The 15,077-nt window shown below is 39.4% G+C and overlaps 1 protein-coding gene across 4 annotated transcripts in view; it reads left to right on the top strand.

Moving 5' to 3' along the window:
- The window catches only part of ATP8B1 (ATPase phospholipid transporting 8B1), a 38,434-nt gene extending 23,667 nt beyond the window's left edge, over nucleotides 1-14,767 (top strand). The window contains exons 13-28 of one of the 4 annotated variants that reach the window (XM_013195116.3): nucleotides 24-232; nucleotides 1,322-1,365; nucleotides 1,503-1,659; nucleotides 2,850-3,038; nucleotides 3,773-3,885; nucleotides 4,373-4,537; nucleotides 5,229-5,340; nucleotides 6,063-6,138; nucleotides 6,805-6,937; nucleotides 8,096-8,381; nucleotides 9,154-9,377; nucleotides 10,321-10,404; nucleotides 11,351-11,596; nucleotides 11,842-11,980; nucleotides 12,521-12,651; nucleotides 13,535-14,767. In XM_013195116.3, coding sequence (XP_013050570.2) covers nucleotides 24-232; nucleotides 1,322-1,365; nucleotides 1,503-1,659; nucleotides 2,850-3,038; nucleotides 3,773-3,885; nucleotides 4,373-4,537; nucleotides 5,229-5,340; nucleotides 6,063-6,138; nucleotides 6,805-6,937; nucleotides 8,096-8,381; nucleotides 9,154-9,377; nucleotides 10,321-10,404; nucleotides 11,351-11,596; nucleotides 11,842-11,980; nucleotides 12,521-12,651; nucleotides 13,535-13,765 — 2,539 coding nt within the window. In that variant the 3' untranslated portion in view covers nucleotides 13,766-14,767. Of the gene's footprint in view, nucleotides 1-23; nucleotides 233-1,321; nucleotides 1,366-1,502; nucleotides 1,660-2,849; nucleotides 3,039-3,772; nucleotides 3,886-4,372; nucleotides 4,538-5,228; nucleotides 5,341-6,062; nucleotides 6,139-6,804; nucleotides 6,938-8,095; nucleotides 8,570-9,153; nucleotides 9,442-10,320; nucleotides 10,405-11,350; nucleotides 11,981-12,520; nucleotides 12,652-13,534 lie in introns of those variants that run through there. The other 3 variants (XR_010827467.1, XM_066987822.1, XM_066987823.1) reach the window with 3 other exon arrangements.
- The last annotated feature ends 310 nt before the right edge of the window (nucleotides 14,768-15,077 follow it).

The following is a 15,077-nucleotide window of genomic DNA, read 5'->3' as shown; positions in this document are numbered from 1 at the left end:
AACTTTTGTTTTATTTCATTTAGTGTTGAAGTGATTCGTTTGGGCCAAAGCTATTTTATAAACTGGGACCTGCAAATGTATTACTCTGAGAAGGACACGGCCGCGAAGGCCAGAACCACCACACTGAACGAGCAGCTGGGGCAGATCCACTACATCTTCTCTGATAAGACAGGAACACTCACACAGAACATCATGACATTTAAAAAATGTTGCATAAATGGCCAACGATATGGTAAGTCTGTGCCATGCTGCTGCACCCCACAGCGTCAACCAGCTTTGATTTCCATAGCAAATGCCAAAGCATTCCAGTACCAGGGGTCCTTTTTGCTGATGGCAGTGACGCTGAGCACTCCACGCGTGGATGCAGAGCCAGGGGGGCCTCTGCCCAGCTGGTCCCAGGTGCAATGCTGGTCCCCGGGGGCATGGCGCAGCCCTGATCCAGCCTGCCCTGCCCTGCAGCATGCTTGTGCCCCGTGATCTCTGTCCGGCAGGAGAAATTTGCAGGAGCATTTGCAGAGATCTGCAGGGAAACAGAAGTGCTTCCAGGTTGCACCCTCCCGCTGAAGGGGAGGAACTTTAATGCTGGTTTGAAATCAGGTGCATGAGTCTTCTTACTTTCAACTGAGCTTCCACAATATAGCCCTGGCATTGAGCAAAGCTCCAGAAAAACTGAATTGTTGGAGTTTTCCCATTATTTTCTTCTGGGAAATGGGGAAATGGATGGAGTTGAGTGGAAACTTCACAGTGGAAAAGTCAGAAATGAGTAATTTACAGAATGCTTTGCTTTTCATAGAAATGCTCTGGGAACATTTCTGGAAATGAATCTAGAAACAAATAAGAAAGTATAATAAGAACAGCAGCTTTTCAGTTTAATGTTAGTTTCTTCCATTTCCAAACTTGTCTGGACTTCAGTGTTTGGAATACACAGTGATGTGCTCCAAACTGAGCTATTGTTCGGTCAGTTCAAACAACAAAGAGCAGTTTGCTAATATCATGTGCTTTTTAAACAATGTGCCTCTGAAGAGAGAAGAGGAACTTCTGACAGTAAAAGCTATGTTAAAACAAGATGGATGCTTTATGACAATTCCACCACATTCTCCTTTTCTTATTTTTGCTTTGGTATCACTGGCATAGACAGTTACACCCGACAAGACACAAAGGTACTGCTGCTGTGAATGAATTTGCCTTTTTTTTTTTTTAACCAGAGATATTCTAGTGTGATAAATATAAATATTCTATATACTGTTGACTTTGTGAATGAGTTGTAAAAACTTCCATTTTTCTGCCCTGTGCCTTCCATCTGATGGTGCTTGCATTGCAGGAGACTGCCGTGATGGAGCAGGGCAGCTTCCGAGCCACCCGGAGGTAGGTTGGTCTGACCTTGCAGAGTAGTCCCTACAGTTTGTAGGGAACGTTGCCTTGCCAAGGTATGAAGGGATGCAGGTAGGCTTGAAGAATTGCACATGAGATAACTCAAACTCTCTCTTCTGTTTTCTAAGCAGCAAGTGGATTTCAGCTGGAACATGTATGCAGATGGAAAGTTCTTGTTCTATGATCACTACCTGATAGAGCAAATAAAGTCCAGAAAGGACCCAGAAATCCAAAAGTTCTTTCTTCTGCTTGCTATTTGTCACACAGTCATGGTCGATGTTTCTGATGGTGAGTATCATTTTTTTCTCTTGTGTAAGGGGAAACAGTGATTGAAGTCCAGTTACACAAGAGAGGTCCAGCACTAATGTTAATCCAATAAATGAGGAGGAGTGTTAGGTTGTTCTTTTAAGTTAAACAAAAGCAAGTTCCTGTGCTATTCCCTGTACTGAATTTACCTGTTTACATAAGGAGGATTGTCTTTATGATGGTTACAGTTTTGATGAATGTGAATCTTGAATAACAGGAGATTTAGAAAGGTAGTGGAACAGCTTGTACAGAGGGCTTGTGTTTCCTGTTACTGATCTATCTATTCAAATACATCTTTAAAATCTCCAAAGCATAAACCTCAAATAAAATGAAAATGATACTAGCATAGTCTCTGGTTCCACACACAAATGTGAAAATGGAAACACTTTCGGAAACTTGTTTTCAGTGTGGAAAAACAAGCATTTTCAGCATAAAGATTTCATTCGCTTACTCCACGAAGTACAGCCCATAGCTGTACACAAATTGTGTATGTCTGTTCTAAGAATATCAGCAGCAAATAACCAAGATGAGTAACAGAAGTGTGACAGAAACTGAATTTGAAGGTGAATGGGTATTGAAGAATTCATGTGGAAAGTAAGGTTGAAAGATAAATAAAATATGCTTGACACAAGAGAAGAGTAATACTGCTTTACTTGCATCTTTGTGAGATCTTTGTGAAACCAGCAGTTTCCTGTCCTTTCTTGCTCTTCCTACTGATGTTTTTGGGGTTATTTCCACTATGTTGGTGTTTTTGGCCAAGAATTTGTGATTTTTTTGTTGGTGGTGGTGGCGGTGGGTTTTTGCACTTCCTTTGGAAATGCTTAAATGAACATACTGAGAAATTAAGATATTTAAGTTACATTTGTCTCGAGACAGAGAAGTAAGTTTTTGCTTTTATACATGGATGGAAGAGGTTCAGTGACTTAGTCCGTTTGGAAAGTGCACGTGATGGGAAGGGGGAGTCCCTAGTCCTTCTCCTCCGATGGCACTGCTGTTGGGTGCTGCAGCAGTGTGTTGGACCCCACTTCAGAAAGGGAAAGGACGTGGCATTGCCTGTCCAGCTGTCAGTTACAAAGGATGGGTGTGAAGTTTTGAGCTGTGGGGGCTGAGCGCCCCTGTAACGCTCAGGTGTACCCTGGCTTTCTGTCCTTTTCACTGTGTCAACAATGCAGGTCAGATCAATTACCAGGCAGCCTCCCCAGACGAAGGGGCCTTGGTTACGGCAGCCAGAAACTTTGGCTACGTTTTTCTCTCGCGAACACAAAATACCATCACGATAAGTGAAATGGGGATTGAAAAAACCTATGATGTCCTTGCTATCTTGGATTTCAACAGTGATAGAAAACGAATGTCTGTCATTGGTAAGTTGACTACAAACAACCTCTGATTTATAAGACCTCTTATAGGATAGGTCACTTGCATTTCCTAGGAGGAATGGCTGTGTGACACACACTCCTATGACAGATTTTAATCCACATAGTTCTGGATAGCAAAACAGAGGCTTTGTAATAAGGTGCAAATGTGTTTTCTTAACAGTCCTGGTGCTCAGATGTGGCCTCTGCTGAAGATGATCTGTGGTTCCTTTAGTAGAAGCTTAAAGAAATTTTGCAAAGATAATTCATTCCCCTTATTCCCAAAAAGAAATTAGTTGTATGTTTCTTGTAAGAGCTAGGAATGCAGGATGAGTTATAAGTACCTTTTTAGTTTTGATTTTAATTACCTTTTAAAATAGTCAATCTTGAATCAGTTACAGATCTGCTGTTTTTAAGGCTGTAATTACAGTGCCTCATACCTCTACTGTATGTCTCTACTCACCTCCTGTGTGCAAATGAGATGTTAATATTGTATGAAACATTATCAAAACCATAATTCTTGGGAATTTAAATATCCTGTCCTGTCATGAAAGAGAAAAGGAAATGCACTTGTCAACCAAGATACTTAGCTGAACAATTTTAGGGATGAGGTGCTACAAAGAAACGTGGTCATGTAGCTTTGGCAGCTAATAGGGGTACACTGAAGAATCTAATCTGAAACTATTCCTTTATTTAAATGTACTCTTAACATTTTGTCCCACCTCTCTTATTATACTCTACAGTGAGAGAATCCAATGGAAATATAAGGCTGTATTGTAAAGGAGCTGATACAGTAATTTATGAACGATTGCACCCAAGGAATGTAAAGAGAGAAGCTACAGAAGAAGCACTAGATGTATGTTTGCATTTTATATTCTGTTTTTACAATCACATATTAAATTTATTTCTGACCATAATCTAATTTCATTTATGTCCTTTTGGTAAGCTATTAAACAAATGCAGACCTATGATTGGCCTTACATATTATCCCAAACCTGAGAAATAATAAGAGCAGCGTTAGGTTATCATACATATTTTTAAAAATGCATTATCTTTGCATGAGAAATGAACTTACGTTTTGTCTATTGCTTTTTTGTTTGTTTTCGTGAGTATTCCAGGTCACTAAAATCTGTTCTATTTGTCACCTCCTCAGGCTGCCTTTCAATTTAGACTGCCTTGCAAGTTATAATTTAGTTTTTGTCATTTCTGAAATGCTCAAGATTAATTGTGCAGTCACTTGTTTTATCAGACTTATGTAATGCTTATGACTGTAACTTTGATGTTTGATTTCAAAACAAAGGGGATTTTTGTGCATATGTGTTTTTTTTTCTTTGTTTTTTCAGGTGTTTGCAAATGAAACTCTTAGAACACTCTGCCTCTGCTACAGAGACATTAGCGATGATGAATTTGAAGCATGGAATAAAAAGTTCATGGAGGCCAGTGTAGCTACAACTAATCGTGATGAAGCTCTGGACAAAGTATATGAGGAAATAGAAAAAAACTTGATTGTAAGTCAAGCTTAAAATTTGTAGTGTACTTCTATTCTTATGTAAGAAGAAACAGATCTTTTTGAAAATAAATTATCCTTTTCTATAGGACCTTTTTCTTTAGATCTTTTCAGTATTTTATTGGCTTTAAGACCACGACAAATTCTAGAGAAAGTTGAAAAGAATGAAAGGAAATGTGTTATTCTCAAATAATATATATATATTTTTTGCTTTCCCCCAGCCCAATCATCCTGTTCATCCCTGTTATTCTTTAATTTACAGGTTCATTTCAGGATGTCAGTAGTTGTATTACAAATACGTTGTTAACAAAGAAACAAAAAAAGCCTCCAAAGTTGCTACTACACCCTTCAGGCCCAGAGTAGTTCTAGCATCTACTCTGTGATGCAGCTTTTCTATGTCAAAGGGTTCTTTCTTTGTTTTCCTTTGAAGAAAATTTTGATCATTAATAACATGCAGAAGCTATAGAAAACTTGAGTTGTCCGGTTTCTAACAATTTATCTTCTGATATTTTAGTAGATGTATTTCAGTGCACTGACTTTTATATATAAGGCATTATCTTTACTGTATTCTTATCCTGAGCTGTACCTTGGCTTGAAGACATAGCCAAAATAGTGGTGTTCTCTACTGTAAATGAATCAGTTTTCTATAGATGTTTATCCTACTGAATACCTGTGTTTCAAATATCTCCCAGCTCCTTGGTGCAACAGCTATTGAAGACAAACTACAGGATGGAGTTCCAGAAACTATTTCCAAACTTTCAAAAGCAGATATTAAAATCTGGGTGCTTACTGGTGACAAAAAAGGTAAGTTTGTTTACAGCCAAAGAGCTAGCAAAAACGTGGTAACAGCTAGAAGATAAACTGGGACAGATGCAGACTTGTAATGAAACAAGCTTTCTAGAAAAGCACAGTATGAAAGTGCATCTAAATCAAAACTGGAAGACTTTCTACAATGTGCAGAAGTTCATGCGAGCTGTTTCCAATCCAGAGTTACTGGGTGGGCTTCTGGGTAACTTCTGTTCCTTCAATAGATTAACGTAGATGGCTGATTTAGTGGCTGTCTTCTATAGGGAAATACCCAGCTACTGTTTTTCCCAGTGCAAAGCAAATAAAGAACAATTTGCTTTAAAAAAAACAAAAAAAAAAAAAAACACACACAACAAAACCTTATTGCCACCAGGCTTGTCTGGCTCTTAGGGCAGAACACTTACGTGCCAAACTTGTCTTTCTACAGTGAAATCCAGGTCCTACAGCATGGATAGAGGTGCAGCCAGATCAGCATTGCATATAGGCCACTGTTATTCTATGGGAAATAATGAAGAAGCATTCCCCCCAGCTTCTCTGTAGTCAGATTTATTTGTCCTGTTCCTCCATGCTATGTGGTGGTGAAAGGGAACACGCCATGCTGAAACACAACTTCAAAAATTACTTAAGAGGACTTCCTGTACTTCTGGCTGCCCCCAGTAGTTACTCAAGACCGAACTTTAAGTAGATACTTTGCTCTTTTTTTTATTTTTTAATTGTAGAAACTGCTGAAAATATTGGATTTTCTTGTGAACTCTTAACAGATGAGACAACAATCTGCTATGGAGAAGATATCAGGCAAGTGAAAAGCACAAAGAATTTCTGTGTAGGAGTTAAAAATGTTCAATTTTTAAAATTATCCCAGCAGTAACATTGGTTTATCCCACAATGGTTCTTCAACGCCTGAACAGCATTTGCTGGCTGTTGTTTGGCTATACGCTGTTTCTTGTTTTTTTTCTGGAATTGTAATTTTACAAAGCAACATCTTCACTGTGGGTAAAGGTGGTGATACCCTATTTGGAGGAGGTTTTAAGTTCTAGGTCAACAACTGTTGACATTAAATTTGTAGTTCAAAAAATGGAATTAAGTTCTGTGTGCTTTGGAGTGCAACTGATTAAAAACCTGCAACCTTTATTGGAAAACATTGATGCTGAGGAGATGCATTTTCTTTATGATTCTGAAGAACTGACTTTTAAAATTAAGGTTTTCTAAGCTTCTTGGAAAAATAAGTGTTGCTAGTTGATCAAAAATGTTTTTATTGCAGTCTGGGACTGATTTATAGAATTATTGAATCATACAATCATTTAGGTTGGAAAAGACCCTTAAGATCATCAAGTCCAATCATCAACCTGACATTACTGAGTCCACCAATAAATCATGTGCCTAAGCACTGCATCCACAAACTTTATCTTAGTATAAAGTTTATCCTTGATTTTTCTGTAACGTATCTGCTTTTTTTTCCAGTGCTCTTCTTCAAACGAGGTTGGAAAACCAGAGGAACAGAGCTGGATCGAGTACACATTCCTCTCTAAGAATGAATGAGCCCTTCTTTCAGGGTAGTAGAGATCGTGCTTTAATAATCACTGGCTCCTGGTTGGTATGTAGAAAGGAAGATCTCCTGTGCTCCTGTGCATTTGAGGTTTGGGGGGTACTACCATGTCACGGTGTCCTTCACTCCATTCATTTGTCTGCCTTGCTAAACCAATCAATGAAAATTCTTTGGCCCTTGTGCCACCAGTTGACCATCTCTGTTTGATATTTATGTTCAAAAATATTTTTATTTTTGAAGATTTAAAATAGGCCTCAGTAAAGAAAGTAATGTCTTTGGCTTTTTAAATCGCTGTGGTAGCTGCCGTAAAAGTAAAACCAAACCTCTGCAAAAGCGCAGCTTGATTTTCAGAGTGTTTATTTTTCATGAGGATCCCAGTCTAATGGAAAAAAAATGAGAAAGGGAAAGAGATGACTGCCAGCTGCAGAGGATGCATGGCTTCAGTGTAGGCACAGAAATCATGCTTGAAATGAAAGATGGAAGTGAAATTGTAGAAACAAAAGACAAGTTTACTGCTCAGTCCTGCAAAACAGTGCTCTTACAGGAGCTTAGAAAGCAGAAAAGAACTTTTGGCAGAAGTGGCTAGCAGTAATTCGGTGACTATTACCCACCCCGTTGGCAGGCTGCTTTTACAGACAGCTGACAAGAAGAAAGTCCAGTGAAGAGCTACACACCGTCTGCCACATTTCAGCATTCCAGCTCTAAGCCTTTCTTCTGTATAAAGAAACACTATTGTATGTAAGGCATAGGAAGCAAGCTGGAAGTCTCTCGAAGTTATCTAGCATGAGCGTCTGGTAAAATCGCAGGTCTGCTACCCCCTATCCCAGATGTACTGCCCCAGAGTTCACTTGGGTATTTATAGAAAACTTCCACCTTTGCTGAGCGTGGTCGTGCTTCCTATAGAAAGAGGCAAGTTTCAATATCAGAATGTTTTTCAAAAGTGAATTAGCTCCCATCAGAAGAAATATTCCTTTGTACTCTGCAAGGAGTGCTGTGACACTAAATACAAGCATTTTGATTTTGTTAATCCCACCAGATATGTTCTTTTCATTGTTTCCATGGCTGTTTGTTCACTCCTCTGCACGAGCATTTCATTAAAATGCTATAAATGGGATATAATGAAGTTAAGTGTGTAGTGTGTATAGGCAGCCCTTGGAGTGCTATTTTAAACGGTGTAGAAGGGAACATAACGTTTTTGTTACACAGAATGAAATCCTGCTAGAGAAGAAAAAGAAGAAAAAGAAACTTAAGCTGAAATTCCCCAGAACAGCAGAAGAGAAACAAAAGCAAACTGAGAAGAGAAGAAAGGCTGAAGCTTACAAAGAGCAGCAGCAGAAGAACTTTGTCGATTTGGCATGCGAATGCAAGGCTGTGATCTGCTGCCGAGTGACTCCGAAACAAAAAGCCATGGTGGTAGAGCTTGTGAAGAAATACAAGAAAGCTATTACTCTGGCTATTGGGGACGGTGCCAATGATGTGAACATGATTAAAAGTAAGGCAGCTGTAAGACTTCTCTCGGTAGGAAACATCTCTTCTGGGAGTTCTTCCACAATCTCCTCGCTATTTCTGTTTGTTGAGAAGACTCTACCATCTGTTTCATTACCTACATTAACATTTCTTGCGTCCTTGTTACCTTCTATGCCTGCACTTTCCCTTTATGAGGAAACCCTTTATGAAATGGTTAGTGGGATTTGGTGATATATTTTAGCATTTTATGTAGACATTCCCCAAGAAGGGCATTGATTTATGTCTGTTACCATGTCTGGAGTTACAAATGTAATATAAAGACAAAACAAGAGCTTAGATGTCCCTTGCTTGGAGGCATTAGCCTGCTGTATTGCAACTGGCATTCTTTGAAACACTCGGTGAGGAAGCCCGTTGAAAAACAAACTTCTGGGATATGGTTTATGTTAGGAAGTCTGTGTTTGTAAACTGCCTGACCAGCGTGTTCAGGGGTTGGCTTGCTCTGTCTCATCACTTACTTGTCACCTCAGTCAAATTTCCCAGTATCCATTCAGATGGAACAAGCACGGAGAGAGAATCCAAATGACAGTGAAGACGTGAGCAGTAAATAACAGGGCAAGGAAGGGTGTGTGCACTGTTGTGTTAATTTTTAAAGAAGCCTTTGTGCTGTATACAGAAATAAAACGGGGCAGGAGAACGAGAAGCAGAGAAAAGGAACTGGTGAAAGATTTGCCCTTGGTCATGTTGTTGCTCTCCCTTTGTTTAATGCAGTGTGTGTGGTCTTTGTTTCGTTACCTTAGCTGCCCACATTGGAGTTGGAATCAGTGGCCAAGAAGGGATGCAGGCTGTCATGTCAAGCGACTACTCTTTTGGGCAATTCCGCTACCTCCAGAGACTGCTGCTGGTCCACGGACGATGGTCCTACATTAGGATGTGCAAGTTTCTAAGATATTTTTTCTACAAAAACTTTGCTTTTACACTAGTCCATATCTGGTATTCGTTCTTTAATGGCTTTTCTGCCCAGGTAAGAAGGCATGCTCTTGTCTACTATTTATTAACAGGCAGGTCTTCCTTTTCATTGGTGCGGAATAGCAAAAGCTTAACCTGGGAAGTGATGGGAACCCGAACTCAACATCAGTAATTTCTGCAGGAGAATTGATTATAACTACTAAGCTAGTTACTCATAAGCAAAGCAGTTGGTTATGATTTCAGAACAGTTACAGTCAATATCATGATTGTACAGGGAGGAATGGAGGAAGAGATTGTTAAATGGTGGTTTGGGAAACCTTCCTTAACCATGCTGTTTAAATATTCATAGGTGAAGTGAGATGGTGCATTTATCTATCAATAAGAAACCAAAACAATTTTATTTATTTTTTTAATCTTGAACTGCTGGCTTGAAATGTGCTCATTGTAAATGGCAGTGCTTGAAGTTCACATAGTGTTGAAAGGTTGTGCTTATCTGTGTGCCAGAAAGACTTTAAGGGATGAGATGCATCTCCATTGGCAGAAGCAAAATACGGGAAGATGTAGTTGTGTGGTGCAGCACGGAGCATCAGGGCCATAGTCACAGACAAGCATCCCTGCTGAGGTTAATAGTGTTTTCTGTGGCGGAAATTATGGATGCTTTGGACAAAACAAAAGAGAAGAAATCAGGGTTCCTGAACTTGCTGTGAGTGCTCATCACAGTCACAAATGCGGCTATAAACCGGGCTGACACTCCGTGTGGTGTTCAGTTTCAGCACTGTTTCAGGTCAGGTGGTGTTGATAGTATGTAAGGAGTGGGAAGCTTAATACATGCTAGAAATGGTTTTAACAGCGTTTTGACCTAAGGTGTTTCTTGCCTTTTGGGTAAACAGAGACAGGCAATTTAATGCTATAACAGAGCACATAAATTTTCTCGGGAATTAGGAGGAAAAGGTGAAATCAAAAGGTAATCATTATCTACTTAAATGCTTCTGTTTCAGACAGCATATGAAGACTGGTTCATCACGCTGTACAATGTATTGTATTCCAGTCTCCCGGTTCTGCTGGTTGGCTTGTTTGACCAGGTATTCTCCACATTGTTAACAACAGATGAATTCAGAGGCATTTAGAATCAAGTCTTAAATTACACTGAAACTGGTTGCTTTGTTTTATGTACAAGGCATTCTTTTTGAATGTATTCCTATACAGGATGTGAGGTAACAAAAGACAATAAGCAGAGGGTTACTGAAATAGCCAAAGTTAATCAATTCAGAGGTCTTCAGTGCTAGTGTTGTTTGCTAAAAAATAGTTCTCAGTACCTGTTGTTCTATGACATCACGAAGAACAAGAAGCAGGCAGCTTTATTAATGGAAAAGCTACTTCTTGTGTACCCTTCTGACCTGTAGATACAGGAAATGGACAATTTTGAATGACTGTACTTGACGGGAAGTCTTGGTGTGCAGCATTTGTTTTAATTCAGCAGAACAAGTACATTTGGCCTTCTTTGCTTGTTGTTCCATACAAGCTGATCAGGCAGATCAATGCTTCTGTTTACTTCTGTAGTAAAACTTACGAAATAAATTCAGTACCAAATTAAGCTCCCACTTGAGTATATGTTAGAGACTAAAAGTCAGGATGTGTGATGATAGCCCTAGTCTGCTAATTCACAGCGTAGAGAAAGACTCCAAAACAATACGTAGCTGTAAAGACTGACACAACTGCAGATGGTCTTGTCTTTGCAAATAATGGGCTAAAAACCTAGAAGCATAGAATCATTTAGGCTGGAGAAGACAATTAAGGTCATCAAGTCCTGAAAATGGGGTATGTGACAGCTTTGTAAGAGATGTCCTCTAGTCTTGGTTCTTCCCAGTTGTATGCATTATTCTGGAAAGCTGCCGATGCTGCTGACTGAAAAGAAAAGGGAATCTGCCATTTCCTTTGGGACATTATATAGTTAATTTCTTACTATTCAAGGTTTGCACTGAGAACAAGAAATTGAAGCAACTTTTTTTTTTTTCCCCCTTTATTAAGGATGTGAGCGACAAATTGAGTCTTCGGTTCCCTAGGCTATATGTTTTGGGACAGAAAGATTTACTTTTTAACTACAGGAAATTCTTTCTAAGTTTGCTTCATGGAGCTATAACTTCATTGATTATCTTCTTCATACCATATGGAGCTTACCTTCAAACTATGGGACAAGATGGAGAAGCACCTTCAGATTATCAGTCGTTTGCTGTCACAGCAGCATCTTCTCTTGTATTTGTTGTCAACCTTCAGGCAAGTAAGCTTAGCTTTCTGATGTCTCTTGCTCTGAAAAAAACTTCTGGCCATGTTTTTAAATATGTCTAGCAAAAACATAACAATTTGCAAAATTTTCTACTTTATTGCCATCTCTCTTCTCTGTCGACACTCTTTCAGACTGAAATGTAACTAGGTGAGAGATTACTTGACCAAAATGTTTGTCCTCATAGTGATCTGTTTTTGAATTAATAAACTCATTTGGAGTTTTTGTTTACTTTCAGATTGGTTTGGATACATCTTACTGGACTTTTGTTAATGCTTTCTCAGTATTCGGGAGTATTGCAATTTACTTTGGTATCACATTTGACTTCCACAGTGCTGGAATCCATGTTCTCTTTCCTTCTGCTTTTCAGTTCACAGGTCAGTCCTGGTGTTTTGTGTGTCTTGTTCCTGTCTCCCAAGAACATGTTTACAAAGCTGTGTAACTTGAGCAGAACCACTGCCAAAATGTCATGGCACGAACTAATGTCTGTGAAAGGAAATTATGCTAAATACAAATATACTTCCAAGGAAGGGTTTTGTTATGTTTGAGGCCAGCTTAACTAGAATATTTAATTTCTTTCAATGAAAACGAGCTGGAACTTGATGCTGCCCAGCAGTAGGTGTTTGCAAATGAAAACTAAGGTAAAATTGGTGGCACAGCTTTGAAGTAAAGAGAATGTGAAGACCTTGCAGGGGGTATGTTTGCCAAGTTGCTCTGATAAGTGGAAGGTAAACGCCCAAAGCAAGACAGAGCCAAATGCTGTTATCAGCTCCTTGGGATTTTGTTGGAAGTCCAGGGAGGTGCATGTAGCAGCCATTTGGAAAACATATTTTTAGGAATAGCAAGCTTCCTAATTTTCCTAGAGATAAATCTTTCATATGTTGTCTTACATCTAAATATCCTCTTGTTATTCCTAGGAACTGCTCCAAATGCTCTGAGACAGCCGTACCTCTGGCTGACCATGGTTTTAACAATCGCTGTCTGCTTACTTCCTGTGGTGGCACAGCGTTTCTTATCAATGACAATTTGGCCTTCGGAAAGTGATCGAGTGAGTAAAGGTTTATGTTATTTTCGGCACATGTTTACTTACAGGCACCAGTATTGGTACTGATACTGGAAACAAACAAGGTCCCAGGCCAGGGAGTGTGGCAGCTGGGCTTTCCAAAGGCCAGGCCAGGCCTGCCTCCTAGCCGTGTGACAAATGCTGCCGTGGCGTTCTGCCGTCCCGGCCGTCCCGTGCAGATCCGTGCTTTGATGTGTGCTTATTTCCCTGAGGCTTCCTCACGTACTTCTGTGTAATGCAGAGCTACATGTGAAAGCTCAGCACACAGTTCAGCGTGGGCTAATTTATCCTTTGTCTTGGCCCAGCGCTTTTCTTTGTAAAACCACAGAAACCTGCTTTGAAGCTACTGATGGTATTACTTCTGCTTTTTATTTGGACTGCGTTGGAGTGTCTTTATTATGTACCAGGGTATAGCGGCCAATTTTGGTTTGCTTCTATTTTGCCTTGACAGGTAAACTGCACGGGGAGGGCTATGATGTATGTAACAGAGTAACAGACTGTGTAACACAGTTGTTTAAAAAGGTATTAAATAAGTATCAGCATGCAAACACAGTAATAGCTTTCAGTAGAAGCATCTTCAGTCCACTTTGAGTGAAAGACACTTTGAGGATAAATGAAAATAATGAAGCACAAAATGATACAGGAAGGCCTTCAGAAACTTTGATACATGACCTCATATACTCTTGTTTCAAACAATCAATTTTAAACAAGAAGACACTCCTTTTAAGCAGTTTCTGGTTTTGTTTTTTATTTGTTGTTTGTTTTTTAATAACGCCTATCAGGTTATTTCCCAAGAAAGTAAATGCAAAATGCAAACAAGTTGTTTCCCTTTCAATCCATAAACTAATTTGTCTTTGCATGCATGAAGATTCAGAAAAACCGTAAGAAATACATGGCAGAAGAAGAACAGTGGAAGAGGAGGCAGAGTGCTTTTCGCCGAGGGTTATCCAGCCGTCGTTCTGCTTATGCTTTCTCCCACCAACGAGGATACGCTGATCTTATTGCTTCCGGACGCAGCATAAGGAAAAAGCGAGCTCCTTTAGATGCAGTCCTAGGCAACGCTGTCACAGAAGTTAGAGAAGCTCGTGAAGCAAGCTGATTTACTACACTTTTGGGGAGAGGTTTCTTATCCAAATGATTGCACATTTTTGTTGTTGTTGTTTTAAACAAACTCAGGATATTTTTTAAACCAAATTTTTATGCTTTATCACAGAACTTCTTGGTTTTGGACTACTGAAAGCACAGAAGAGCCAAGAGTTCTCTGCAGAACTATTTATCCTTGTGCAACTGATTTCTGTTTAATGTGAAACTGAAGGATCTGTGTGTTAGAGTATGAAAACTGGCATTATAATTCCATGCCTGGAATTGCAACTTTTCTTTACATAAAATTGCAGCTACATTTCATATTATGTCTTTGAAAACAAACTGCTAAGTAGCAGTTACTTTGTGTGCGCCATTTCATTAAATTGTACAATGATAATGTCATATTAGATGATCAGACTTTTGAGAGAGTCATAGATACTGTCATCTGAGCTTGCGCAGCTGAGATTAAGAAATATCTGGTGACAAACTTTAGTCAGCATCCGACTTTATTGGGTATTCTGACACTTATAGATGTCATTTTTGTTCATTTTGATTTCTTGAATGGTTGACTACAGCTTGCTGCATTAAATTGAGAGACTTTTCTTTCCATATTGTCAGTATAAGTGATATGCCATTGTTCCTTTCAGAACTAATTCCTTGATTTTCCATGGAATAAAGAAATCTGAGTCAACAGTTACCAGATTTTGTTTTCTCACTTGTTTCTCTGTCTTTCCAGCTGTGCAGAATATTTGTGGCTACGTGCTTATACAGCGTATTTATGAACAGGCGTATTTAATCTCTGCAGAGCTGCCCTTCGAACTGTCAGTTTGTGCATTTCTGCTTTAGATACAGCAGTCGCCAATAGGTAACCAGTTGTTTTTATATGAAACACGTATCAATTGTTAGTGAATAAATACCATTCTTACAATGTAAAAAGTATTTCTTTATGAGTCTTTTTGTGTTTGCACATACTTTCACTCTTGAGATATATAAACGTGTCGCTTTTATTTACTTTTGACTCATGGTCTGAGGCTGATTACTGAAATGGTTTTATAGTAAAAAGCATGGTATGCAGTTCTTGTTCAACAGGATGTACATTGCAAAAATATAGTGAAGATAAATATACGAAAGTTTTCAGCTTCTCTTCTAGTAAGTATATGGGTAACAATGGGAGTGTGAGAGGAGTTTAGATATGAAATGGCGGTAGCTGTAACGTGTCATTGGGACACGTCGCAGGCTCACTGCCCCCCGGCCCGGCAGCCCCCCGAGCAGGGTGCCCAGCCCCACGTGCAGGCGGCTGCTGGAGACCTCCCCGAGCAGCCCCCAGC

The sequence above is a fragment of the Anser cygnoides genome, chromosome Z (genome assembly GCF_040182565.1).
Source record: "Anser cygnoides isolate HZ-2024a breed goose chromosome Z, Taihu_goose_T2T_genome, whole genome shotgun sequence".
In the NCBI taxonomy this organism is placed as follows: domain Eukaryota; kingdom Metazoa; phylum Chordata; class Aves; order Anseriformes; family Anatidae; genus Anser; species Anser cygnoides.
Note: the sequence above shows the minus strand (reverse complement) of the source record. Positions and strands in the feature narration are given on the sequence as shown.